We start from the raw sequence: 27,807 nt of genomic DNA on the forward strand, positions 1-27,807 counted from the left end.
CACCTCCTCTCTGTATGTACCTCTTCCAACAGCTTCTCCTAGGATACGGGTTCAAGAGAGCCCCCTTCCTGGGCCTCCTCTGACCCCAGATGTAATTAAGAGTTCCAGGTGGGGCCAGAACAGCCAGGAGTCAGCGGAGCTGCCCTCTGGAGTTTCTTCTTGTCCATCATGAAGTGGACTTGTCCCCTTCTTCACTCCTGTGGCTGGAGCAGAGGCAGCTCTGTCAGATGGCAAGGGGGCACTCTCAGTAAGGCCCTGGAGAACCAGGGACTCAGGAGAGACCCCATGGGGGGCTGGCCCATCTGCAGAGATCCCAGTGTCGCACCATCTTGGGACTCAGACCAGATGTGGTTTGACCAGTGCACTGGTGCCAGCCAAGTGGTCCTTTCTTTTCTTTCCTAAATCATGCCCCACCCCCATCCGTGTTGCTTTTTTAGCACCAGAGCCCTTGTTTCTTCCCTCAACACTCCTATGTGATCTTCTGCAAATGCCTTCATCGGGAACCCTGGTTCCCCCCTGCAACAAGGTTGCCAACTGGAGGAAATTTAATTATGTAGATGAAAGGCTGGCACTGCCTGGCATCTAATAACTAAACATTACCATGTGTTTCCCTTCTCTGCCTCTGGAATCCTTCCTGTCTGTGCCAGCTCCTGCCGCACACACTAGTGCTCTTCTAGCCTATTTGTTATTTGGAATTGGAATGGGATATTCCAAAAGGGGCCTCTTTGGTCAACTTTGACCACCATCATCAGGCTGATAATATTAGATGCTGAAATGGAAGCAGCTGACAGAACTTGCTTCCTGAGAAAATGAGACAGGTCCTTACCTCTGCAGGCTGGCAGAACAGGTCCCTCTGAAGCCTTAGGTAGAGACACCCGAACCAACGTCTCAGAAAGCTGCACTAGGCTGAGTCTGGACCTTCCCTTCCTTTGATCTTTCTTATTGGCAAGATTCTCTTAATGAGGTCAGATTCCCTGACCTGGGAAAAATGTCTTACAGTGTTGATCTGCATCGAGCTCTGTCAGACCATACAGGCTCGGCAGGCTCATCACCAAGTCCCAGCCTGAAAAAGAGCCTGTTTCTGGGAGGAGTTTCAAGAATACCTCTTCATAGAAGCTGTCATGGGATGGTGGGGAGGTTAAACTTAAGAGACCTCAGAACCGTGTCTTGGGTTCTGGGGTCCATAACTAGCTGGTCAAGAGCTGTTTTCCTCCCCTATGCCTTGATTTGGAAGTTGATTTCCATGTCTGCATCTTGAAGGCGTTAAGTGAAGTCAGTGACTTCAGGCCTTTAACTTCCCCAACAGGGCTGCTCACTGTTTGCATTATGCATTTATGAGATGGACCTTTGATGATATTTTGGGGGAGAAAGTAATCTATGGTCGGAAGAGTAAAATCCCAATGGTCTTAGGGCTCTGGTAAGGATTCAAGAAGGGAATCATCATTGCCCCTAAGCTGGTGGGGATGGATAGAATACTGTAAAGTGTTCTGTGAAATCCGAGAGGGCCACACTGTCTCTTCGGCTCTGCAATACTCCTGTCTGTGCTTCTTTCCTTCTGTGGTATCACGATCATGTGAATCTGGTCAGTTCTTTTCTAATTTCCATGGGTTTTTGTTAGAATTCTCCGAGGATTGGTCTTAAGATTGTTTCTTTTGGGCCGAACCCCAGAATGTTCAAGCTGTTAGGCCATTGCTCCCCAGAGAGAGATGACACTGGATGTCTTTGGAGCTCTTTTGCCTCAATATCCAGAGATTCCTTGTGGTGTGAGTGCCTTCCCCTCTGACAGAGGCAAGCATTCATTTACCAGAGGAAGAGGCCTGGCCCCCGTGGGTCTCCCTGTCCCACTGTTCCCAGGGAGGGCGCAAGACACTCTCCCAATCTATCAGGTTGGAATCAGTGATTGAAGAGGGTCTTAATGGGAAAAAGAACTTTGGCAGTAATGATGGGCTTTGTCACCCCTTTCTGTCCCTGGTCAGTTCAGGGGACATAGCATAGACCCTTTGGTGGTAGATTGGCCCCTTTTACAGAGGGAAGAGGCCATCCCTTTAGGTGCCTGCTATGTCATGTTAACTCTTCTTACTCCAATTGAAACACAGGGCTCAGAGCATTGGGTATTTATAGAAAGAGTACACACTAAGCCGGAAGACCTTGGCCTGCTAACAGTGGCCTCCACACAACGAAAAGCAAGTGAATCAAGCCTCACTGAGATCCTCGCTGATGGCAGACTCTCCAAGGTAGATGTTCTGGTGGACAAGTTCAAAGTTGAAGTGGCCACAGAAGAAACAGTGAGGGCCAGAAGAACAAGTACTCAACGGCAAGGGGAAATGATGGCAAGTCCAGAAGACTCTGAAACAATGAGAGAGGAAGACTCATGCATCAGGGGAGGCCCCAGAGAGGCTCCTCGGGCTGCAGGCCACACATCAACAGACAAGCTCCCTGAGGGCTCCAAGCTCAAGATCAGAAACCACCGAGTCTCAAATGGTCAACCAGAGAGCCAAATAGAATTGAGCAAGGGGCCAGAGAGGCCCCCAACCTGGGGAAGACCAACAGCTGCAGGGACTGGGCCAGTGCAGGGAGAGGTTCTTTCTCCTGAGTCAGACAAGGGCGGACTCCAGTCCTTCCTGTTGGATCCAACCCAAGCAGAAGCCAGAGCTGACTCAAGCGATGAGACCGACAACTCCGCAGAGAGGAGCTTCTGTCTGAACTATGGAGAGAAAGTCTCTGAAGACCAACTTCTCGCTCCATCCTCAGAGGGCAGAGAAGAGCACCTGGATGCCCGTCCTGGAGACGGGACCTGGCAGGAGCTGGCCGGGGTGCACACAGAGACCTGGGAGCCAAAGTCCTCAGACCCAAGGACTTCTGCTCCAGGTTCCAGTCAGAATAAAGATGAAGCCCACATGGCTTCCTCAGCAGAAGAAGACTGGGCCCCCAGGCACCATGGAAGACCCGAGGACCTGCTGGGTGCTACTGTCAGTCAGATTCTTGAAGAGGGCTGGGAAAACACACAGCAAGGGCTGGAAGGAGAGTCGGCCTACCCAGTGGCCAGTGTAGCTGAAGATGAGGTCCCCACGAGTATAGACTGGATGGGGATGACTGAGAAAAGTCCCCCTGCAAGGTGGAAGAAGAACCCCCCTGGTGGAGGAGGTGGGGTGCACCTAGATGGCCAGGCTCGTGCCCTTCTGAGGACCATCCCTCCCTGCGTTAGGAAGCCAGCCAGGCCAGACCAAGACAGCTTCCTGCCCAAAGAGAAGGGGGAAGTTTCCACTCATGCAGTAGGACCTGAGACAGAGCACAGGGAGGCAGTCACCCGCCTGCCAGCCCCCTCTGCTCACACTGAGGTTCTGACAACTACGGAGGACACTTCTCTAAAACCAGTCTCTCCTGGGTCAGGGGAGCCTTCAGAGTCCAGGGATTTCTTTAGAGATCAGTTCCCTGTAGTTCTCAAATATATCCATCTTCCTGAAGAGAGCCCAGGATCCAAGGACCCACAAGGAGAACGCAAGGCACCTCCAGTTGCCAGCAAGAAGCCTAGAGTTGTCCCTGAAGGAACCGAGGGACCTGCCCTCCTGGGGTTGATGTTCCCTTCAGGAAAGCAGGAGACTTCACACCAGGAGAGGGACCAAGGCGGTTCCCAGGAAGATATTAGCAAAACCTCAGTGGCTAACAAAATTCGGATATTTGAGACCCATGGAGCTGAGCCATGCAGAGCCAGTCAGGGTGAAGCGAGGATCCTTCCACATGAGCTGTCTTCGGAAGCTTCCCCAGGACAGGCAGAACAGTGCAAGAAGCTTCTAGACTTGGGCCTTGTCCAACTCCAGCCCCCTGGGGACTTGGCCAGCCCCAGAGTTACCTGTTCTTCTGCCATGCTTCTGGCTACCCAGCACTATGGAGAGGTCACCCCAACTACCTCCCACCAGGGAAGATGCACAGACCCCGAGCTCGTGTCCCCTGATTCAGGCTGTGAAACCACGCTGGAGGAAGCTACTGGGATAACTGGCCACGTGAGCCCCTGCACCCACTAAGTCCCCATCTGTGGAGGCTGAGCGCATGCTACGTGGCTTAGAATCCTGTTTCAGTGACCCTCACCATTCCTGCAATGATGCTGCTTGTTCATCCTTAGAAGGTCTTCTCCTACATGGTCCTGAGATAGCCCAGGCTGAAAGACGGGGCCATCTGCTTAGCTCGTTAGATTCCCCCGCCTTTGCTGTGACCTTATGTTCAGAGGATCACACAATGGCCACAGAGAAGGAGCCACCTGCAGCAGCAGTTTACATACCTGCTTTGCCTTGCCCCTCCCACCTGCCCGGCCCCTCCCTGTCACGCTTGGCTTAGCCAGTGGTCTCTCTTCACCCTTTCCCACCCCTGTATCCTACTTTGTAGAGGCTGACAGTTCAGATGTTTCCTCCACTGTTTCCCTCACCTTCCTTCTACCTCCTTAAGACTAACTGTCTTCTCTAATCCAGAGCAAACCCGGAGACGTGGGCAGGGAAGACAAGAGCTCCTCCGGCCGCTTAGCGCCAAATACCCCTGGAAAGGGGGGGCGTCTGAGATTCGCCAGCCCTCCGGGCCCTCAGGTCTCTGCAGTCCCTCTGTGCCCAATGACCTCGGTCATCTTCATCCAAGCGGGATGCGCCAGTCCCTAGATTCCCACCTGCTCTAGTAGCAACCCCTGTGGCTGCTCGTACTCTGGCCTGTCTGCAGTGTATCCCTCACACCTCTCAACCTTCCAGAACCTGGCCACATGGAGGGAGGCTGGTTAACAAGGGAATCTCTGGAGTGTACTGAAACGTGTTCTTTGAAAATATCGTATGGGTGTTAGATTGGTCTTGGAAAAAAAAAAGTCACAAACCAAGCCAAAAAAAAAAAAAAATGCATGTGTGGTGTTTAATCCCTGACAGGCCAGTTGAGAGGTATGTATTCAGGACACAGTTTGCTGGTTCTCCTTGGGTGTTCCCTTGGCCTGCCGTTGTCAATTACACTGATGTGGACAGAACTTCCTCTCAATGGTTACCATCAAGTTCAAGGTGGTACTGGTGTGGCTCCTGGAAGCTGGGGTCCAGAGGGCCTGGGCCAGTTGTTCTTCCTCTGGACCATGCTGCCCCTCCCCCAGAGACTCAGTGCAATTGACAGCCGCCTGTTTCCTCTGTGTTCCTCCAGCTTCCGGCTCCAGCCGCTCTGCCTCCTCTCCCGGGTTCCCCCGAATCCCTGGCCTTCTTCCTCAGTTTGCCTCTCGATGCCGCCTGCACGGATGGGCCTGTGGTCCAGGCCTCCATCCCTGCCTTTTGCACAATGCTGCTTCTGATAGGCTTTCGGATCCCAGCCTTGGAGGGGCCTCCTGTCCAGAACTCGCTGGAAGGATGCTAGCTTTGGCTTTGGCATCCATGCGAGACCCTCCAAAGGAGTATCCCCACTCTCGAGAAGGTTTTGTTTTGTTTTGTTTCGTTTTGAGTTGGATTCCAAGGAAACCTTTCTGGGGTGTTTCTTCATTTCCCAACCTGTTCTTCCGCTTGGGAACATCATCAGGACCTTGTGATTTCCTTTGGCATTCACCATCTTGACCTCTCTCTCTTCCCGCCCCACACCCCATCCCCTTGATTTTATCTGGCCATAGAGAGCAGGGCTGAGGGAGGGCTCGGAGGAGAAAGTCAGACCAGTGCGCCCACGTGCCCCGGAGAGCGACACGGGAGATGAGGACCAGGACCAGGAGAGGGATGCAGTCTTCCTGAAGGACAACCACCTGGCTATTGAACGCAAGTGCTCCAGCATTACAGTCAGCTCCACGTCCAGCCTGGAGGCTGAGGTGGACTTCACAGTTATCGGTGACTACCACGGGGGCGCCTTTGAAGACTTCTCCCGAAGCCTCCCCGAGCTCGACCGGGATAAGAGTGACTCTGAGACAGAGGGCCTGGTGTTCGCCCGGGATCTCAAGGGGCCCTCCAGCCAAGAGGATGAATCTGGGGGCGCTGAGGACAGCCCGGATCGAGGGGCCTGTTCCACCCCAGAAATGCCCCAGTTTGAGGTACAGTGAGCTTCATGGAAACAGGGCACTGCATGTTCAGAGGGCTCTGGGCCGTCAGTAAGAAGAGCAGCCATCAGCTGCAGCCCGAAGCTCTGGTGTTGCATGACTGCCCAGCCTCGTAGAACAGCATGGTTCTGCAACGCATGTCTGCAGTGTCGGTCACCACTTACAGGTGCTCCGCCGTGGGGGTTTTAACCCTGTGGCTCCCATCACTCGCTGAGGTCAAGTGATGTCTTACAGACTCCTTGACCCTGAACCGTGTTGCATGACAGGTGGAGAGAGCATGTGTCCGTGGACTCTTGAGGCCCCCACAGCTGCTCTGAACACTGAGTGGTTTTTCAGGCCAGGGCTCATTTTACCAGGGCCTGGACAAGAGGCACTTATTTAAATCTACCAGGTCCTGAGACGTTAGGGCTGGACGCTCCAGCAGAAGAGAAGACACAGCGTGTGGGGAGGATGCAGGGCCGGCATCCGAGCTTCTCTGAGTGTGGCTCCATTATAGAGCTGCACAGAGGATTCTCAGAGACTCCCCCTTGCCCTTTACCTCTAGCTGATCCCCACTCCTCCCTCCCACCCCAGACAGTGATCCCACTCCTCCCTCACACCAGACAGCGAACACTAGCTTCTCCACCCTGGGACCCTGTCCCCTCTGGGTGGAAGGCTTGCTCTTCCTTTCCATGCCTCACCGTGATCCAGGACGGCCTGCGCATGCTCTCTCCACGCTTCTCTGGCTCCCCGGGAGGCAGTGCCACCCCTCCCACATCCTGCTCCGCCCAGTCAGGCTTTGGCTCTAAAGCTTCCCCGCACAGTCAGGACAGTGACTGGTCACTCTGCCCGTCTCCCAGCAGGTGGCAGCTGTTCTAAGGCTGAGGTACACTCAGCACCAAGGGACCATTAAATGAATGAGCGGCTAGAGCAGAGGATTCTGGAAGAATCTCTCCCTTCTCCCTCTTCCTTCCATCAATGTGAAAAGCTAGATCCATTCATCAGACCTTCAGTGTGTATAGCCACGAGCTAGGCCTGAGTGAAGAGTGAAGAGAAGCTATCCCTTAGCGTGAGACACCCAGAAGAGTTTATAAAGCTATGACCCTGGGCCACAGCCAGCCGAACAATGTGTTTTCTCTGGATTTAATTTAAAAATTACAACATTGTATTTTCTTATATCATAAAAAATACCAAAGAAAAGCAAACCAGCCAGAGGCCATGATAACAGCCGCCTGAATGGAATCCCCCCCCCCTTTCCACTTCTTCCGGCCAGCAAGCCTCCTTCCCTGTTCCCATCCGCTGCCCCTGGATACGTCCATGTGTATAGTTCTTGCTCTGAACAGCAGTTTACACGAAGTGACTAAAAGGTGTAGGCGATGTGTGTGTGTGTGAGGAGAATGCTAAGCATCAAGTGTAACTATCCCAGTGCAACCTCAAAAGACCGCAGTCCCGGGGCGTGGAGTCAGGTCCTCCTCAGGCAGGAGGGGGCTTTGGCCCTCTCTTTGGGCCATTTCTCGGTGACACCAACCATGCCTTTATATACTTCTCCAGAAACTTGACCAACCATGGGGTTGGAAGAAAGCTTTCTCCTCCTGCCTCCCTGTTGTCTGTGAAGAAGAGTTGTGTCCCGGCTTGAGTTTTCAAGTGTTCTCTTTATGTTCCTGTAGTCTGTGAAAGCAGAAACCATGACCGTCAGCAGCCTGGCAATCAGGAAGAAGATTGAGCCAGAGGCCATGCTGCAAAACAGAGTCTCCGCTGCAGAGAGCACCCAGGTAACCTGTGCCCCTACTGTGACGTGACGCAAGGACCGGGCACTTGAGCGTGGGGTCCTCACTGAAGTGGCCAAGCCCTTTGGGTCAACCTTTTCCTTCCCCTCATCCTCCCTGAGGCCAGAGATGGGACAGGGAAAAACCATGCTTCCCATCTGTAAATGGGGTGATCCTGCCTCCTCCCTCGTCCTGGGAGTGTTCAGTGCTCATGGCGAGCAGACTAGGGCCATGGCTTTCAGGCTGCTTGATAGGTGTAGACAGGTTCTTTCCAAGGCAGCTTGGGGGAGAGAAAGGAGACTTCGCAATCACGGTTGGTTCAGAACAGCTTACCTGGGTTGTTTTTTTATGCTTGGAGGTTCCACATTCAATTGGGAAGATGAACAAACCAGGCCCAGATGACTGAAGGATGTGTCAGTGAGGCGGGACTCGCTCACACCCTGGAGAAGGCTGGCCAGCATGGACACATCCCACAGCTCAGTTCACACTGCCTCTGTGTCCTCTGTGGGTCTTCAACTTAGAAAATGTCTAGGTCTGATTTATGGGTGTGAGCGATTGCCCCTGCTTCTTCTTGCCCACAGGACTTCAGAGTCTAGTCCCTTCTCCTGGTGACTCAAGTGACTGCTCAGTGGACCCTGGAGTTTCACCCCACCCCAGCACAGACAACTTGGAATATGACATAAAATAACACAAATGTATTTTCCAGATTTTTTTTTCTGTTACGGTGTACCAAGTAATAGCTATGCAGCTGCTCCTCCCATTGGAGAGTCACAAGCCGGGTCACCCGGACAGGCCCCACCTTCCCCATTTGCTCTGTCTTAGTAACCTTTGTTTTTAATGCAAAGTATAAAGAAACTAAAATGACCTTAAATCCCATAACCTGGCAATTCTTGTCATCAAAACCTCAAAATGTCCAGTTATAAAACTCAATAGACTGGATGACATTATCCATATGTTGTCTCCTGGGGGAAAAATGCTAACACAGATGTTCACATCTGTTTATACTTAAAATTATTAGATAAAAGAGACTACTGACTTTCACAGTGTACCCTTTGTACTAAAGAAGTTTAGAACTTACTCATTTGCTGTCTCTGTCTCTGCCCCCCCCCTTCGTGAGACAGGGTCCCTGCTAGGTATCCCAGGCTGACCTCAAACGTATTGTGCAGCTGAGGGTGAATTTCCTCCTGCCTCTACCCCATAGGTGTTGGGGTTACAGGTCCCAGCACAACACCTAGTTTTTGTGTGTGTGTGTGTGTTTTTTAATGGGGTCTGGGAATAAAACCCAAGCTCCACATGTGCTAAGCGAGTGCTCCTCACCAGCCATGCGACCTCCCAGCCCTGTGTCCACTTGGGAAGCATGTCCTGATCGTGTTTTCGTCTCCCCTCACTGTATAACTCTCAGGTCATGATCCATCACTGAGGGAGCTTCAGCCAGGAACCTGGAGACAGGAACTGAAGCAGAGGCCATAGAGGAATGTTGCTTACTGGTTGCTCTTCCTGGCTTGCTCAGTCTGCTTTCTTTCATGTCTTCCTTCTTCCTTCCTTTGTTTCTTTTCTTTTTCCTGTTTTTTGTTTTGTTTTGTTTTTTGACAGGGTATCTCTGTGTAGCCCTGGCTGACCTAGAACTAGCTCTATAGACTAGGCTGGCCTTGAACTCACAGAGATCTGCCTGTCTTTGCCTCCTGAGTGCCCCCCATCTTCAGCCTCCTTTCTTATACCATCCAGGAGCATCTGCGCAGGGCTGGTATAAGAGACCTGGGCCATCTCACACCAATCATTAATCAAGAGAATGCCTGACAGACTTGCCTATAGGTCAATCTTGTGGAGACATTTTCCCAGTTGAGAGTCCCTCTTCCCAAATGACTTTAGCTTATGTCAAGTTGACATTAAACTAATCAACATGACATCAAATGGTAACTTTCTGGGGATTGCTAAATCAAAGGTCAGGCAGAATTCATCAACTTGCACGGTTGCTTTGTCCAATAGAGTGGTTGAAATAAGTCTTTGAAGAGCCTTGGGGTCCCTCCACAGTACAGTGTGAGCACCCCCAGTGCATGCCCACTCCTGACACCTGTCACCTTGTAACCAGAAGTGCTACAGCTGGGTGACAGATACTGCAGGTATATATGGTCCTGTCATCTCTCATGCCTGCCCTTCTGCCTCACAGGTTGATGGGGGTGCTCCAAGTGCGAAAGACTTCATGACGACTCCCCCCTGCATCACCACAGAGACCATCTCAACCACCATGGTGAGTGGAGCCCAGGGAGCTCCTCTCTCTGACCCGCCCCGTACTCTCTCTCAACTCCCAGTACCCAGAACCTGGCAGCTGCTTCCGCAAGCCCTCAGCTGCCCTCCTGGCAGAGAGACAGATGCCCAGATTCCTGTTGTCTGGTTCCTCGGCTGCTCTAGTACAGACTGTCAGTCTTTGTTTGTGCCAATTGAACAACGTGTGGAGTGGAGGTCTAACTCTCAGTTATCTGGGCCATCGCAGGCATGCAGGGGGAAAGGGAAGGTAAAATGATCGGATTCTCGGCATGCAGGAATCTTGCAATTCCAGGCAAATCTTACCTGCCCGAAAGTCCTCATCCCACCCCATCCTCCAGCCAGCCAGCAACCCCAAAGCACCCTCAGTGCTGCAGACCACTTTCTCACTATGGCCAGTAGATGGCAGCAGTGAGCCTGGTCGGAATAGTCAGGGTTTTTTAGATTCCTTTTAAGGGACCTGGTGGGTTTTGCTATTTATTTGCTGTCTAACTGGTAATGAAAAGTCCTTGCTCTCAAGTGTTTTCCTCTGTAAAATAAGAATCACTCCCTTCCATGTGGCTCACAGCCTCTTATGGGACTCTGAGCAAGACTTCTCAACCTTCCTGATGCTGGGACCCTCTAACACAGGTCCTCAGGTTGTGGTGACCCCCGACCATAAAATTATTTCAGTGCCACTTCATAACTGTAATTTTGCTACTATTATGAATCATAATGTAGATATCTGATAGGCAGGATATCTGACATGTGAACCCTGTGTAAGGGTCCCTAGGTCACGACCCTCAGGTTGAGAACTGCCTCTCCAGAGCCTTTAGCGACAGAACAGAACAGACATGATTCTGCACACAGGTTTTTGTGACAGACAGCCTCCTGAGAAGTTTGACCTTTGGTTTATTAACCGTGGTTATCTACCGGTCTTTCTTTTACATTCTTTACAAAGGAAAAAACTTAAGTTTAGGGGGATAAAAGGATGAACCCAAGGTCACATGACCAATAAATATCAGTTTAGCCTCAGGCATTCTGACATCGGAAGTTTCACTTTCATTGTCAATCTGCCCATGCCCTGACCTGTGAGGACATCAGGTCTGTGGGTCTGGGGCTAAGAATGTAGTAATACCTGATCCAGATCCTTCTTGAGTTATTGAGAGCTGTTTTTGAATGGCATCCCTTGTCCAACCCCTGACCTATACCTGAGAAGAGAGCGTCATTAAGGCCGACTCCTCAGCAGGTGGGTTTTAAGTCAAGCATCCCAGGATTGATCGGCAAACAGATGGCACATGAATCTCTGATCACTCGGTTCTTTCTCTCCCTCCCAACCATTACTCTGAGGCTCTGAGATACTTGTGAGGGTAAATTTAAATGTCTTTATGGTGCATAGACAGTTAAACTTCATTCATCTCCTCATCCATCCATTCATCCATTCATTCGTTCCAAAGCCAGTGCCGAGTCCGTCTGCCTAGCGCAGGGGTGCAGAGCTGTGGACGCTGCGCTGCCCACTAGCATTCATTCAGCTGCTGTCATAGGTGCCTGTCATCTGTAGCTCCCTCGCTGGCACAGTGAGGAGCAAGGCCCACCCTTCTCGCTTCCTGGCTGGATGGCCTTGGGCAAGTCACCTGAGCCTCTCTAAGCCTTCTTGCCACATCTGTAACATAGGGGTGGGAACAATATGTGCCTCAAAGGGTTTCTGTGAGACCCAGTAAGTACCCTGTGCAAAGCCGACAAAACAGTGCCTGGCCTGTAATGTATCCAGATGTTAGCTGCTGCTATCTCTTTCTTGCCTTCATGGAAAAATGCAACAAGCTTCCCTAGGGGCCGCTGGGAGGGGCTAGGAGAGTGCAGGGAAGACGTGTGGAAGCTGCTTGTCGCCTAGGCAGGGACAGTGGAGTTGTGAGTAGAGGAGAGAGGCGTGGCCACAAGAGAAGGATGGGGGAGGCGCGGCCAAGGGAGAAGGATGGGGAGGCGTGGCCACACAGGAGAAGGATGGGAAGGCAAGGCTTCGGGAGAAGGCTGGGGGCGTGGCCACAGGAGGATGGGGAGGCAGGGGAGGGAGGCGTGGTTACAGGAGAAGGATAGAGGGAGGCGTGGCCACAGGTTAGGGATGCAGGGGAAGCTTGGTCACAGGAGGTTTCCAGGCTGTGAGAGTCAGGTTGAGAGGGGTCAGCAGGTGAAGAAAGCACTTGTGGCTGGCAGATGTGTACAGGAAGGCGAGGGTGAGGAGGAAGAGGGCTGCGAAGACAGACTGAAGCAGAACGGGAAGTGTTTGCAGTGCCTCGTAGGATGGTAAACTTGAGTCCAGAGACAAGAGGGCAATGGTGTCTTTAGAGCAGAAGCACGTGGCCAGCTGCCTGTGTGTGTGGAGTGTGATCGGAGACAAAGATCCCGCCTTCCTGCTTCCCCTTCCTCCTTCCAGCCTCTTCCCTTCCCTTAATAAATATTGATTGAACACCCACGATGTGTGAAGTACTGTGCCAGACACTGAATCTGGCCCTAGAGGAGACAGTGTCTTTATCCCTGGGGTCCACATAAGGACAGAAGAAGGTGGGAACCTGTCGCAGGGCTGCTGTCTACATGGAGCACACTGCCAGGCTTCAAGAAAGTAGATAGAGCAGAGATTTAGGGACTAGGAAATCCTAGAACAGGAAAGTACAGTATCTGGTCTCTGGTAAGATGTTCAGGAGACTGGACAGATGGACAGGGGACAGTGTCTACTGGCCAATGGTTCTTACAGTGTGGTCCCAGGTTCCTATGACAAAGGCACATTTCCTACCTGGCTCCAAAAAAGCCTAATTCAGAAGCTGGGAGAAGCCTGGCAGTCTGTTCCCAAGTGATCCCGTGTGAGAGTGTGATATTTGTATGTTAGGATCCTGCAGATCTGATTAGTGTGAGGAGCTAGTGGGGTGTTTCCAGGAAAGGCCCAGGAGAAAATTGGTTTTGAAGATTTGGGGTTCAAGAAAAATCTGGGCGACAGGTAGAGGCATAGTAGATAAAGCGGTAGACAACCCTGGGTATCTGAGTGGATAGAGGGGAGCCCTGAGGAGAGATCGAGGGGTTGCCCTGCCCAAGAACTGTGCTTCCATGAGTTGAGAGATGGCCCTGACTACACAAGCAGCCAGGGCAGTGAGAAGGAAAGCCCATAGGCTTTGAACAGCCCTGCCCCCTTTAGTGGCTTCTGTTTTCGTTGCAAAGATGGAGGTGAGCTTTGGATGCTGGCCTCAGGCAGAGAGGGAAGGAACACTGAGATTAAGAGACAATGAGAGCGTGGTCTGAGGGTGAGAAGGATCAAAGGGATGGTGGCCATTCCCTGCCTACAAACAACCTCTGCGGTCTGGAATCCAGGATACTGCAGGGATGTATGTACCTCATGCTGGTGCACTGAGCGACTCGGCCACCGACAGTGGGCAGGAGTAGGCGTTGCAGAGGCTAGGAGGGAGCAGAAGGCTCCATCCTCCCCCATGCTTGGCAGGGAGATAGTGGTCTGGCTCCTTGCCGTGCACAAACCAAGACTGGGGTCCGTTTGTCTGAGACACTGCATACTAGAGGCTAGCTAGAGGCTACAGAAGTGAGAGGCAGCACAGAGAACCTTGGTGCCCCTTACCCAGATACTGGACACTAAGTCTAAGGCAATTCCAGGGAGATAGACCAGTTACAATCCAGGGCCCGACCAGGGGAGCTGGCTCAAGAGTGCTGTGCCGGCCATGAGCACCGAGCAGCCTTGGAGGCTGCCTGCTCAGGGTTAACCTCTGCTCCCACCACTGCCGTGCCATGGGACTTGAACAAGCCACGTCCTGCCTGCCATGTTCCCTCCTGTGTGTCCTCTGTAGAACAGGACAGCTACCAAGGATTGCCTTCAGTGGCTTCAAAGGTTAAATGAGGTCTCATGTATGCACACACCTAGTGGAATGCGTAGTGGCCAGCAGGTACTAGGAAGTACTTACTAGATCCATCCACCCGCGCTCCTGCTTTTGTTTACAAAGCCCCTTTACCTAGGTTCTTTGATAATGGTGGCATGGAATCAGGCAAAGGTCCCTTTTTACAGATAGTAGGGAGGAAGTGGCTCTGCCTCCAGGTGCACAGCAGGTCCAGGACAAGAGGCTGGGCATCCTAACCTTTAGTGCTTCCAGAGAGCAGAGCCGTTTCTTGCTCACCATGACATCCCTCTAGCGGAGATGCAGTACATCTTTGTGGAGTGAATATGCGAGCGAGCAGGTGTGTGTGGTTGAGTCTGTGGGGGTCGGATGCAGGTGTGTGGGGTTGAGTCTGTGGGGTCGGATGCAGGTGTGTGTGTGGTTGAGTCTGTGGGGGTCGGATGCAGGTGTGTGTGTGGTTGAGTCTGTGGGGTCGGATGCAGGTGTGTGTGTGGTTGAGTCTGTGGGGTCGGATGCAGGTGTGTGTGGGGTTGAGTCTGTGGGGGTCAGATGCAGGTGTGTGGGGTTGAGTCTGTGGGGTCGGATGCAGGTGTGTGTGGGGTTGAGTCTGTGGGGGTCGGATGCAGGTGTGTGGAGTTGAGTCTGCGGGGGGTCGGATGCAGGTGTGTGGGGTTGAGTCTGTGGGGGTCGGATGCAGGTGTGTGTGGGGTTGAGCCTGTGGGGGTCGGATGCAGGTGTGTGGGGTTGAGTCTGTGGGGGTCGGATGCAGGTGTGTGGGGTTGAGTCTGTGGGGGTCGGATGCAGGTGTGTGGGGTTGAGTCTGTGGGGGTCGGATGCAGGTGTGTGTGGGGTTGAGTCTGCGGGGGTCGGATGCAGGTGTGTGTGGTTGAGTCTGTGGGGGTCGGATGCAGGTGTGTGTGGTTGAGTCTGTGGGGTCGGATGCAGGTGTGTGTGGGGTTGAGTCTGCGGGGTCGGATGCAGGTGTGTGGGGTTGAGTCTGTGGGGGTCGGATGCAGGTGTGTGGGGTTGAGTCTGTGGGGGTCGGATGCAGGTGTGTGGGGTTGAGTCTGTGGGGGTCGGATGCAGGTGTGTGGGGTTGAGTCTGTGGGGTCGGACGCCTCAGCTCTGTGCTTCCGTGTCACTTCTCAACCTGATGGTGATGATAACCACATGGTCACATGCCCTGGCTATCCTGGAGACCTACTGAACTGAGACCTGGCCATCTGAGCACTATTGTCTCCCCAGGAGAACAGTCTCAAGTCCGGGAAGGGGGCAGCCGCCATGATCCCAGGCCCACAGACGGTGGCCACGGAAATCCGTTCTCTTTCACCGGTAAGTAGGCAGGGCCAGCTCAGGCTAGGGGACTCAGGGCTGAGGATGCAGGCGTGTAGCCCGCAGCACGTGCGGTGAGGGCTCAGAACCATTCGCAGATGCCCATTGGCTCCTCAAGGTGTCCCTCAGTGCCCCATTGTGTAACCAAAGATTGGCATCAGGGCTGGAGGTAAAGAGGACACAGACACACGGACACACATACACATACATACATACACATGCACGCATGCAGGCATGTACACTCATGCACACACACGCATGCACACATGTACACACACACATCTGCATCATCTTGTAGACCAGGAAGAGCAGGGAACTAGGAGTCCCGAGGCTTGGATTCCAGGCCGATTTCTGATGGTGGCTGCCGCAGCAGTGACCCTGAGTCCCTCACGGACACATCTTCTCTAGTGCTTTGATTCTGGTTGTTCTGAGTCTAGTCCAAAGAGAGCATGTTCCTGCCTGTGGCAGGATGAGGACCTGGGGGGCTCTGTCTCCTGCCTGGAGGCAACTTTTCATTATTCTAGGATTCGTAGATTCTAGGGTGTTGTTAGGACTGGGGGGCTCTAGGAATTTCAGATTCTAAAAGTTATAGATCCCTGGGGTTGGGAATGTTCTAGGTCTAGAATTGGAAAGATTTTGGTATTCTTGTGTAAGAAGCAATATTTCAGAGCATCTTGGCCTCCATGCTCCCCCTTTCCCGGTCCCCTCTTCATCCCTGGGGAAGCTGCCCTAGCCCTACCTGCCCCTTCAGAGCCCAGTGCCCTGACCTGACCCCCGGGGTGGGGGTGGTTGTATTCTGCAGATCATCGGGAAAGATGTCCTCACCAGCACGTACGGCGCCACCGCGGAAACCCTCTCAACCTCTACCACCACCCATGTCACCAAAGTGAGTAGCATCAGGCTCCCGGGCCCCAGCGGGCTGCAGGGGGGACGGTCATTTTCATGGCTGACCTCTGGCTCATTCTCTAAGGCATAGAGGGGACCTTTGCCAGTTCTTGAGTGCGTTGTCCTGTGCTACTGCTGTTCTAGGGGTAGGCCTTGCACACAGCGTTGGCAGCTAGTCCATGGGGTCATACACTCTCCTCCAAAGTAATTATGAACAATGTTTGCATCCTACAGGCCCTGACAGCCAGACAAATTCAGAAGTGTGTTGTGAGCAGGAAGCTCCCCAAAGTCAGGAAGTGACATGTGGAGAAGTTGCTATTTGCCAGGCCTGATGGTACAGGCCTCTGATCCCAGCTACTTAGAAAGCCGATGGAGAACTGAAAATCCAGGCTGGCTTAGGCAACCTGGTGGGACTCTGTTCAAAATAATAAGAGGGCTAGAGATATTTTCCATTGGTGTAGTTTTTGCCTAGCAAGGCCCCTCGGTTTAATCCTAACAAGAACATTACTGTCCTCCATGCCTGACCACCCCCCACCTAAAACAAGAGAGAGAAAGCAGGGTCCTGGGACTCCCAACAGAACACCTAAGGCGGAGGAGCCCAGTGAGGTACCCTAGCAAAAGGGGCAGATGCTATGTGTTTACCTGTTAAGTGACTGCTAGTGAGAAGCAACCTTACTGGACTCTGGACCTGCTGGCAGTGACGTAAGTGAGGTGTGCTTGTTAGGAAACCAGGAAGCAGTGTGTAGATAGAAATGGAACAGGGAGATTAAGTTGCACTTGGGGCAAGGAAATACAGACTCTGGAGGCAAATGAGCGAGGCACCAGGCACTGGTGCTGGCTTGGCCGTGGATGATCTTAATCTAAAGGAAATTGGAGAGCTGGAGAAAGGTTTTAACTTGGGCAATGCTTCAGGGAAAATAGACTTGCTGGGGGTGCAGCTCAGTGGCAGAGTGTGGTTGGTGTGCACAGGTGCTGGGTTCGATCCTCAGCAGTACAAATTTAAAAGGATGTATCAGAGGATGGGGCAGGGAGAGTTCTAGAGAACCTGATAAGACTGGAGAGCAGGGGCTGAGGCTTTGGGACAGGTAGGAGCTAGAGACAAGGAGAGGGCAGGCTAGAAGAAGGAGATATTCCCAGTGGCTATCAGCCATGACGGCCCAGGAGTTTAGAAAGGCTGAGCTCCGGGAGGCTGCAACAAGAAGTGGGCCCAGCCCTGGCTGGGAGCCCGAGGACCAGCAGAGCACGGGCAATGACTCGAAGGTCCAGCTCATCCACCAAAGGGAAGGCCTGGTTGGTAACACTGTCCCTCCGTCCACGCTGTTCAGGGGCCTGCCTGCAACTTGGTAGCTTTGTCACCTTGTCACATTTCTCGGGAAGGAACCTCTCAAAAACCATTAGAGAACAGCGGCGACTTTCCTGCTGGTTTTATGGGACGCCTACACGGCACAGCCCACAGGGTATATAGCTAAGGAAACGCCCCTCTGGACCTTCCCACTTGGAGCCCCTCTCTCTCTTCATCTTTGCTTGCTTCCAGCTAGGATTTCCTCTGTCACATCCTCCATGAGTGTGCCAACAGTCAGGTCCTGCCCCATCCTCTGGTCTAGCCTCTCTCCTTGAGAAAACAGCGGCGGTGATATTTTACCTTCATAGGATTGTTCCAAGTCATTTAAAGTAGAGCTTTGTCACCATTTACATCTCATTCATATGTTCATTCAACAGATCTACATGTAGCACTGTCAGGATGGCCTGGGAAAGGAGGGGATACTGAGGTGGTCAGAATACAAGCCACTCTCCAGAGCCTGGAGCCTGGAGCCATGAGCACACAACAGGTGGACATAGACCAGAACCATGCTGAGGCCCCAAACCATGAGAGACACAGGCTCAGCATGTGGGGAAGGCCAGACGGAATACCTCAGGATTCTGCCAACCAAGGAGCAGCATCCAGGTTGGGGGGGAGGGGAGGGCAAAAACAGGACAGCTTGGTAGCTAGGGAGTGGTGACAACCCTGCAGGAGCTACTGCCTGAAGTCCCCAGACTAGAAAAGGTGAATCCTCAGGAGCCAGGAGAGATGTGATCTGCTGGCTCTCAGCTGTGTCAGCTGAGCCTGGATGAGGTGTGTAGGCCTCCAGTGAAGGCAGACTCAGAGGGACCTCACCTTTCTCTCCCGGCCCTCTGCTTCTCTCTCCACAGACTGTGAAGGGAGGGTTTTCTGAGACAAGGATCGAGAAGCGAATCATCATAACTGGGGATGAAGATGTCGATCAAGACCAGGTACAGGGCTCGGGAACAGCAATTCCAGGGCACAGCCTGGTACCCCGTTCCTCCTATAAGGGGTGACCTTTGGCTACCCTTCCAGGCAGAGAAAAAGTCCATTCCTTGATGACCCCATTCATCTAAGAAGGAGCATTGATTGGGGACCAGAAGACTCAAATTCTAGTCTCTTCCTCTAACTATTTAACTTGGCCCCTTCTGGGCCTCAGTTTCCCCAGCTGTGAAGTAATTCTGTTTGTCTCAGCATCACTGCTCTGTGGTGCCTCACTGTGCTGTTCTGCCCTCCAGGCCCTGGCTTTAGCCATCAAGGAAGCCAAACTACAGCATCCAGACATGCTTGTAACCAAAGCTGTTGTCTATAGAGAAACAGACCCATCCCCAGAGGAGAGGGACAAGAAGCCACAGGTAAGGCTCTGAGGCTCAGCAGTGTGGGACGAGGGGGAAGTGGTAAAAAGATTCTTTGGGAGGGTCAGTTTCACAGAGAGCCCGGGTGACATGACCCTAACCTGGCTTGTGGCTCCAAGGAGAGAGACGACGGCCCTGCTCCAGACCTGAGGAAGGGGGAGCACAGATACTGTCTGGTTTCTTTACAGTTTCAGAACCCAAGTCCAGAGCAGCAAGGAAAGGGTGCTGAGGATTGACAGGAGACCCGATGTAAATGGAGCTGCCACTTTCCCTCCCCTAGTCTGTCTCCACCAGAGCCACGGGGTGTGGCTGAGGGAACGCGATGCCCAGAGCCTTTAACCCATCTGCTTTGTTTGTGTACAAACCCAGGAGTTCTCAGGCCCTACAGGGTGGGACTCTCAGGGACCCAGCCATCACTAAAAGCCTTCAAAGTCTCAGATAATGCAGTGTGGGCTATGTCAGGCTTCTCACAGTGTACACTGGGAAGGGGGTTCTCTGCCTCTCTGGAAGCTTGCTGAATTTTATCAGACTTGGAATACAAAAATCTCAGGCATGAGCAGTGCCTACTGTGTGATTTCATTCACTGGTAGTGAATAGCAGGCAACATTTGCCTCCCATTGGGAATAAAAGCAGAATAGTGTTGCTAGAGAGCCAGGGCTGGGAAATGTGACTGCAGAGTCCTTACTCCTTTAGGTGACCAAAAGGTAGTTACAATCTAGGCTCTGGTACAATCTGGTAGTTGCAATCTAGGTTTCTTTGTTTCTATGTTTGTGGTTGTGTTGATGTTTCTTTAAGCACTGCCCTTTAGTCCAGGGCATGCCCATGGGGAATAGATAGGAAAAGCCAAGGAAGCCAGAAGACCTGCAGCCAGAGTGAAACAGAGAACTGAGAGGAGGCAGGGAGGAAAAGCAAAAGACGTCACCTCCGCACATGCACCCACACATGTGTGCACTTGACTCTGGGGTCAGGTGCATCTGAGTCACTCCTTAGTTGTCACAAGTGGGCTGTGTAGCCTTGGGCAGGTCTCTTTCTCTCTCTCTCTCTCTCTCTCTCTCTCTCTCTCTCTCTCTCTCTCTGGGCCACAATGCAGGGTAAAAGGGTAGCTAAAACTGCTCGCTGTGTGTTTAAAGGTGAATGGGTAAAGTAACTAATTTCCTTTGTCTTCCCACCATCCCCCTGCCTCTGGCACCCAGGAATCCTGACCTCTGTGAAGAGATGCTGGCGTGTCTGGTCCATCCCAAGCCAGAGGACCATTAAGAAGGGGCCTTCATTCTGGATTCTCCGACAACACCAACATCCCAGCTGCGACGTACTGTCACTGATGAGAGACTGGGAAGGGAAAGCATATATATATAGATATATAGAGATATAGATATATATACAGGAAACACCGCGTCCTTGCACCGCTGCTGGGGCTGGCGGAGCAGTCAGCCGATGGCCACAACCGACGTCTGCAACAACCTTCATTTCCTGTGCAGACAAATTGAATTGGTGGGAATTTTTTTTTTTCCAGGAAAATGTATAACAATCGTAATCTCTCGCTCCCTAACCCCTTCTGCAAACTACAAAAGCAGACCGCCATGATTGTAGACATTCCCTTGAACCCCGGCTGCACAGACTCCAGGATGGACGAGCACCTGTTTGTTGTCCAGCCTTGCTCCCTCTAAGGCAAAGGAAATAAGATCATGTAGCCAAGGAAGAGAAATCACAGCAGCAAGACATGCACAGTCGGCTATTTTCCAAGACAGAATGGAAGTCTCCCACACGGGGAAGGGAGGAACGCTCAACCGTTCCTTTCTGGGTCTTGACATTGGGCTGCGAAATCCCCTCTCTGTTCTTCTGCCTCCCTGCTTCACCCCTGACTCCCACTCATCCTGTCTTCATTTTCTGTCTCAGCTCCTCTCTGCCTCTCTCCCTGACCCTCCTGTTCTGTGTCCGGGTCCTGCTGAGGGCCACTGCCGAGAACTCTCATTGGAAGACAAAGAAACTACAAGAGTAAAAGGGAGCCAGGGGAAGGGAAGTAGACACTGTATGCTTCCTGTTTCTCATGACGGAGGTGCAGGTCGTAGGAGATTATATGACTGTGATTTTAAGTTATGTATATTACATGTAACAGGAACAAATATTAAAATAAACTGTGCTGGTAAGTATGCAGCTGACATTTCCACGTTATAATTACCTGACTGTGATTGATGTATCCTAAGGTTCCTAGATCTTGCCAAACTGGCCCCGCCAAGGACACTGGACTCTGGGTGTGGCCAGCTCCCAGTAGGGCTGACAGATTCAGTGTAGTGAAACTGTGTGTGGTGTTTGTAACTGGGTGATTGGTGGGGAGGGTGGGGAAGCTCTCCATGGAGGGGTGAGGGTCCCGGCCAGAAGGGGGCAGCACAGATGTAATCCTGAATATGCCAGGCCAAAATGCCTTCTCCCCAGCAGTAGCTGTCAGGTCAGGTCTGTGCTCAGGACACAGCTGCTAAGGTCCCCTAGGTCACTCCTCCTACCTCCTCCGGGGCTTGCCTTGGTTTTTCGGTCCTCTCGTTCTGTTTTACTATTACCAGGGTCTTTGTTTGGGTTTGTGGTCTACCGTGTCTCGCCCTGCTCTTCAGCAGCTTGGCACAATTAGTTCTTTATCTAAAGGGAGGTGGCGCCCTGCCCGAGGTGGGGAGCAGCGACTCTAACCTGGTTTTCTGAAATGCCCAGTCGGTCTTTCCCCTCTGCCTCTGTTCATCTTGTGAGTCATCCTCTTCTTCCTGAGCTAAAGTAGCCATAATAAAGAGGCCATGAGCACAGGGAAGGCCATGATAGGCCCACACTGCATTTCCAAAAGCTTCAGCTGTCCTTAAACAATAGCAGGCGTGAGAAAGTGTTGCCCGCTGGCGCCATCCACATTAGACCTGGCTTGTGGGACCTTGGTCAGTCAGTATCCAAGCTCAGAAATGGCCTTGAGGTGACAGGAGCCCTTGGAGACACCCCTGCCACAGGCTGCTGTTGCGGACTGGCACATGCAGGCTTCCTCTGGCTTGCCTGCCATGTCTCCCCCGTTCTGAATGAAAGTAACCTGCAGCAATCCCCGACTCACTTCCTGTGCTGCTAAGGTAGTTCATGCATCTAGTCAGCAAATGTTTATGAGTTTCCTGTTTGTGTCAGGCTCTGTTTTCAAGGCGGAAGGAGAGAAGGGACCTGGGAAGCCACTGGACAAACCTGTCCCCAACCATAGCTGGCTCTTTCCAGAACACGTCTTAATCCTTCCACCTGATCAGACATTCCCCAGAAATGTCTCTCGAGAGCCCAGACTGGGTATGCCCTCTTGGCTTGCTTATTACTCTTACAATGCATACCTTACCTACTCACAGGTGCTGGCCTGACACAGGGCAGGAAGCTAGGATAGCTTATGTCTGACAGCTGAGAGGAGCCAGGCTCTTAGACAACAGAGTCAGCCATATGCCCCGGTGCAGGCTGGTAGGTAACAGAGTCAGTCAGCCATATGCCCCGGTGCAGGCTGGTAGGTAACAGAGTCAGTCAGCCATATGCCCCGGTGCAGGCTGGTAGGCCTGCTCTGCCCTAGGGTGGCAGCGCATTGTCTCTGCTCCAGGATCTTTGGCCATTCTTGATGGAGAAGCCACAGAACTCCCTTCCTGCTCTTCAGGGCACACAAAGCTCCCACTGCTTCTCTGAGCCTAGAGCAGGAAAGGCTCCATCCCTTAGAATCAGGCTCAGGTCTCGCCTGCTTTGGCAGGAACTCCCTGGCCTATACACACAGGACATACATACCTCAGAGGGAGCATCTTTTTTCAGAGACTTGTACCTGCTTTGAATGTGGCCTACAGGGCAAGGACGGAATGACCCAGCTTAGCTCGAGGGAGGTTAGGGTTTGGGGAGGTACTCCATGGATGTATTTTCTGACCGTTTTTCCCCCCAGAGAGGCAGTCAGCACCCCACCCAGGGGGAGGAGACCTGCACAGCTAAAATCTAGGGCACTGTCTCCTCCCCCTCCTCCACTTCATAGAGAATAAGGTCGTTGTGTTGTCTGACTTAAGCCCACTTTTTCTTTTTGCTTTTTGTGTGTGTGTTTCATCATCTCTGTGACACCTTGCTATCCAGGTGGGAGGTAACAGTGAGAAAAGCCTCAGAGAGCAGTCCAGGGTTCCAGGTGACCATCTCGCCGCCACCGCAGCTCCTAACTCACCATGTGACACTGGGCTACCCCATCCCAGGGGCAGGGCAAAGTCGTTGCACCCTGAGGCTTCTTCCCACACTGTGTCTCATGCACCTTTGTGTTCCCTGCGTTTGCTTCCTGTGAATCTTTTCCACACGAGGGTACAGGAAGTGCCAGGACCTGTTGCAGTTTCTGAATCCCGCAAGCACATACCAAGACTGGCCTGAAATTGCATGAGCAACATCACTCTAAATATCTATTTTTTTTTTCCCAAAAGCACCTTACCAGCCAACTGCGATGCTGTCCTGTTCCTTTTCTCCCACTCCCCTCTCTCCTCTCTCGTCCCCATGCTCCCCACCTCAGTGCTCCGTGCTGTATGCGTGTGATCTCTGTTCTTGTATACTCAATAAAAGTGAAATAAATGTGTTTGATGCTGAACCACGGACTCCCTCAGCCTCCCTTCTCTCTCCCTCCCCGCTGTCCCTCCTCTCTGACCTTGGCTACTGGAACAAGCTGACAGGGAACTGGAGTGGAGACACCCAACACAGAACACGCTGGTTTGGGTTTTGAGATAGGGGCTCACCATAGAGCACTAGCTTGGAACTCCAAAGAGACTCACTTCCCTCACCCTTCCCAGTGCTGAGGCCCCAAGCCAGGCTCTAATATAGAACAATTTTAATCAACAAATGTCTGGAGCTCCCATGGCAGGCTAGGCCCTGGCTTAGGTTCTCTGGGCACAAGGACAAAGTCCTTGCTGGTCCAGGGCTGTCAGTCCAGTGCAGGGATCAGCGAAACAAGAAAAAACTGGTTAGCGAGGTTTTTGTTTTTGTTTTTTTTGTTTTTTTAGCCAAATAAAGAGAAAGAGCCAGTAAGACTTTCTAGGCCAAGGGGACAGTAAGTAGGTGGGTCCCCAAGACCTGGGAGGGGAGGTGTAGTGTGGTCCGTCCTTCTGAAAGGAGATCAGACCCCCCCCCCATATGGGGGACTAGTGAGAAGTGTGCACAACAGTCACGGGCTCATGTCAACATCCCATTACTGACTTACTTTTCTTTAAAGTAACTCACTTTGAAAATAATTATTTAAAGCTGGGCAGTGGTGGCGCACGCCTTTAATCCCAGCACATGGGAGGCAGAGGCAGGTGGATTTCTAAGTTCGAGGCCAGCCTGGTCTACAGAGTGAATTCCAGGACAGCCAGGACTATACGGAGAAACCCTGTCTCGAAAAAACCAAATAAACAAACAAACAAACAAACAAACAAACAATTACTTAAGAAAGGAAATTAGGGGACTGGTGAGATGACTCACAGATAAAGCAAAAGCACCTGCCACCAAGCCTGGCAGCCTGAGCGCAGTCCCCAGACCCATGGGGTGGAAGGAGAGAACCTGCAAGGTGTCCGCCCATCTTCACATGCACTTCATGGCGCGCACACACACACACACACTCACAAACATAAAATGTTAAATAGAAATAGGGCTAGATCCTAGGTCCAACAGAGCAGTAGTACAAAAATTAGTTAATTCAAAATATAATTCCAAAAGTAAATAACTAATGCCACTTGCCAAAGAAAGGAATGTTCACAAAAATAGTGGAAAGGGCTAGGGGTGTAACCCAGTAATGTAGTACTTGCTAGCACACACACACACCATATATGCATACACACATACACACACACACACTACAGACACCACACACCACATACACACACACACACTACAGACACCACACACCATAGACACACACCACATACGTCACATACACAAAACATATACACCACACACACCACACACCACATAAACACATACACCACACACATGTACACACACACCACATAAACACACATACACCACACACATGTGCACACACACATACCACACACACATACCACATACACACACCACATACACATACCACATACACACACTACAGACACCACATACACAAAACACACACCACACACACACATACACCGCATACACACACACCAGATACATACCACACAGGCAGCACATAGACACCACACACAACACACACACATACCACATACACTTTGCAGATCCTACCACCGAAAGAAAGCAATGAATAAAGATTGAAATTAAAATCAAAATCTGGGGCTGGAGAGATGGCTTAGTGGTTAAGAGCACTGACTGCTCTTCCAGAGGTCATGAGTTCAATTCCCAGTAGCCACATGGTGGCTCGCAACCATGTGTAATAAGAAAGATGCCTTTTTCTGGTGTGTCTGAAAACAGCTACAGTATACTCACATAAATATAAAAAAATCTTTTAAAACATAAAAAAAAAAAAACAAAATCTATGTAAAACCTAAACTTTTTTCTCAGGGCATCTGAGGTATATGTTCTACAGTTTCTACTTTATCCTGTCAAGAAAATCACACCAGGTCCCTTTTCTAGATCTCTCCAAATCTCCCTAAATGCTTTATTTTTTATTTTTTATTTTTTTGGATTTGTTTTTTTCTAGACAAGGTTTCTCTGTATAGCCCTGGCTGTCCTGGAATGGAACTCACTCTGTAGACCAGGCTGGCCTCGAACTCAGAAATCCACCTGTCTCTGCCTCCCAAGTGCTGGGATTACAGGTGTGCGCCACCATGCCTGGCTCCCTACATGCTTTTAAAACTTAGATTCTGAACATTTTCCTATCATTTTAGATACTAAGTATTAGCTGCTTTCCTCTGTAAAGCCAGATTATTAAATGATACAAAGGCTGAAAGAATCCTAGTCTTCTCCAGAATCCTATTTGTTATGGAAGGCAATTGCCGCAAGGAGCTTTGAGAATGGTTTCCAGAATTTTCCTCATAAGTTCCATTTAATGATCAATAGCTTTTAGGATCCTGGGAAGCTCTTAGCTTACAGACATTGGGACTGCACACCTCCTGGACCTGTAGCACTCGTCTTTCTGCTTCTGGGGAATAACTGGAATAGCCCATCCAGCTCAACGCTTTCTCAGCTTGAGTTGGATAATGAAGCAATTTCTAGAAAGATTTTGCATCACATTTGACCAGTGTTCTAATTGGTCCTATTAGAGACTGGAGCCTGTGTTTGCAGCTAAACTTCTTCCAATCTACAGAACCAGCTGTCCACCACCAAGGATTTCCTGCCCTCGAATATCAATGGTACCAAAGTCGAGAAATCATGCTTTGGATGAACATGGTTCACAAAGTTGGATGTCCACGTCAGCATCTTATATCCGGCAGGTTCCATGTCCAGTGTTAGATGCCCTGGGTCTCTAAAAAGGTGGGGATGCCACCAGGAAGCTTGGAGACCGCACCACAGAGTCCAGCAACTAAGACAGGAGGGGGGAGGGGAGTGGGAGGGAGCTGGGCCACTTCCCAGGGGACATGGAACTGACTGGGAAGGTGGAGACTGACCACCTGACTCACCTCTGGCTAACCTGTGGCAGACCACTGTGATAAACCATGATTGCCCAGGCTAGCCCAGTCTGCAGCCCCCTAAGAGATGAACTGTGAAACTGTGAGTGGGGCAGATTGACGTGGTCAGCTGTCACTGGGGAGGTATGACACACAAGAAGCAGCAGCACAGGGGCCCGAACTCCAGCTGGTTTTAGATCAAGGTTTTGTTTTGTTTGCATCTGATCTCTGTACCCTTGGGTTTTGTAGTCCCTCGGTGAAGCTCAGTTTTCTCTTTTGTAGATTGAGAATCCTAATCACCAAGTTTTCATCCCCATACTTGGTCATTCTTCTCTCAGAATGTACCACCAGTAAAAGGACTGAGGACACATCTATCAGCAAGGGAGACTTAGACTTGGTTAGGAACAGGAATGGGAGATAAACTCAGATCAAGCCTTGACAAACTGGGGGATAGAGATATGCAGGTATGGTGCAATTAATTAATTAATTATGGCCAGTAAAGGGGGTGGAGGGACTCGTGTCCTTTCTGGGAATAGCAAGGCTTTTCCAGGAAGTTGGGCACACTTTTATGGCTTCTTTCCATTGACAACTATCATAGTGATGGAGGTAGGCCACTTAAGAAGCAGATGGGTGATAATGAAGGTTATTTGTCTTCTGCTCTGTCAGCCATCATAGGTACAGCCAGTCTTGGTAAAGTCACCCGAAGAAAAGATTGAAGGCCTTTGATAATCCTGTCTTTACAGATTAACAAGCTTACAATCAGGTCGGTAAAGTTGTCAGTACAAGATTTGAGGAGGGTCACACATTGGCTACGGTTAGTGAAAAGACTAGATGTCGTGTCTATATATCTCCCAGTGGCTCTGGTTCTTGATGGAATTATGATGGACAGAACCACTCAGCCAGCACAAGGCTAGGCCTGTGAATAGTCATTTACTATACACATTATTTGTTATTAAATACACAGTACATTTATGAATAGTCATTTACTATACACATTATTTGATTTGTTATTAAATACACAGTCCATTTATGAGGGCTATGTGCTAGGTTCTAAGGAAGTAGAGAAGAAAATGACAGGCAGGTTTCCTCACTCAGTGTGCATTTATAGCTTGACTGCTGTATTCTGGTAAGGCCTGGAAAACACTGGGTAGTCACTGCCAGAGGAACTGCTATGGTAGCTGTTGAAGGGACTGGTTCTCTCTTCAGGCAACAGCCTTGGTCTAAACTAGGCATGAATGTGTCTAGAAGCTGGGTCTTGGAGGTAACAGGGAACTTTTGACATGGTGACTGGCATAGTAAATGTGGCTACAGAGGGCCAACCATGACTGAGCCAGTCTGTGGCAACTGTGTGCCAACACCTGGACCATGCTTTGGCCTCTGTTTTTGGCCAGCCTGTGTCTGCTTGAGACCAAAGGACTGTGGATGGCGAGTATGTTTCTGGACGGGGATATAAAGTGTTTAGTTTAGTTAAGGTCGTT

General features: G+C 51.2%; 1 protein-coding gene across 6 annotated transcripts in view; it reads left to right on the plus strand.

The window, feature by feature from the left end:
- Window positions 1-23,385, plus strand: part of Epb41l1 (erythrocyte membrane protein band 4.1 like 1) — a 67,885-nt gene extending 44,500 nt beyond the window's left edge. For 3 of the 6 annotated variants that reach the window (XM_052184088.1, XM_052184089.1, XM_052184091.1), the window contains exons 14-21: window positions 5,612-6,019; window positions 7,672-7,776; window positions 9,938-10,018; window positions 15,144-15,230; window positions 16,033-16,116; window positions 18,306-18,386; window positions 18,675-18,791; window positions 19,985-23,385. In XM_052184088.1, coding sequence (XP_052040048.1) covers window positions 5,612-6,019; window positions 7,672-7,776; window positions 9,938-10,018; window positions 15,144-15,230; window positions 16,033-16,116; window positions 18,306-18,386; window positions 18,675-18,791; window positions 19,985-19,993 — 972 coding nt within the window. In that variant the 3' untranslated portion in view covers window positions 19,994-23,385. Of the gene's footprint in view, window positions 1-2,096; window positions 4,002-4,463; window positions 4,575-5,611; window positions 6,020-7,671; window positions 7,777-9,937; window positions 10,019-15,143; window positions 15,231-16,032; window positions 16,117-18,305; window positions 18,387-18,674; window positions 18,792-19,984 lie in introns of all 6 variants that reach the window. The other 3 variants (XM_052184092.1, XM_052184093.1, XM_052184087.1) reach the window with 2 other exon arrangements.
- The last annotated feature ends 4,422 nt before the right edge of the window (window positions 23,386-27,807 follow it).

This window comes from Apodemus sylvaticus, chromosome 5, assembly GCF_947179515.1.
Source record: "Apodemus sylvaticus chromosome 5, mApoSyl1.1, whole genome shotgun sequence".
In the NCBI taxonomy this organism is placed as follows: Eukaryota; Metazoa; Chordata; class Mammalia; order Rodentia; family Muridae; genus Apodemus; species Apodemus sylvaticus.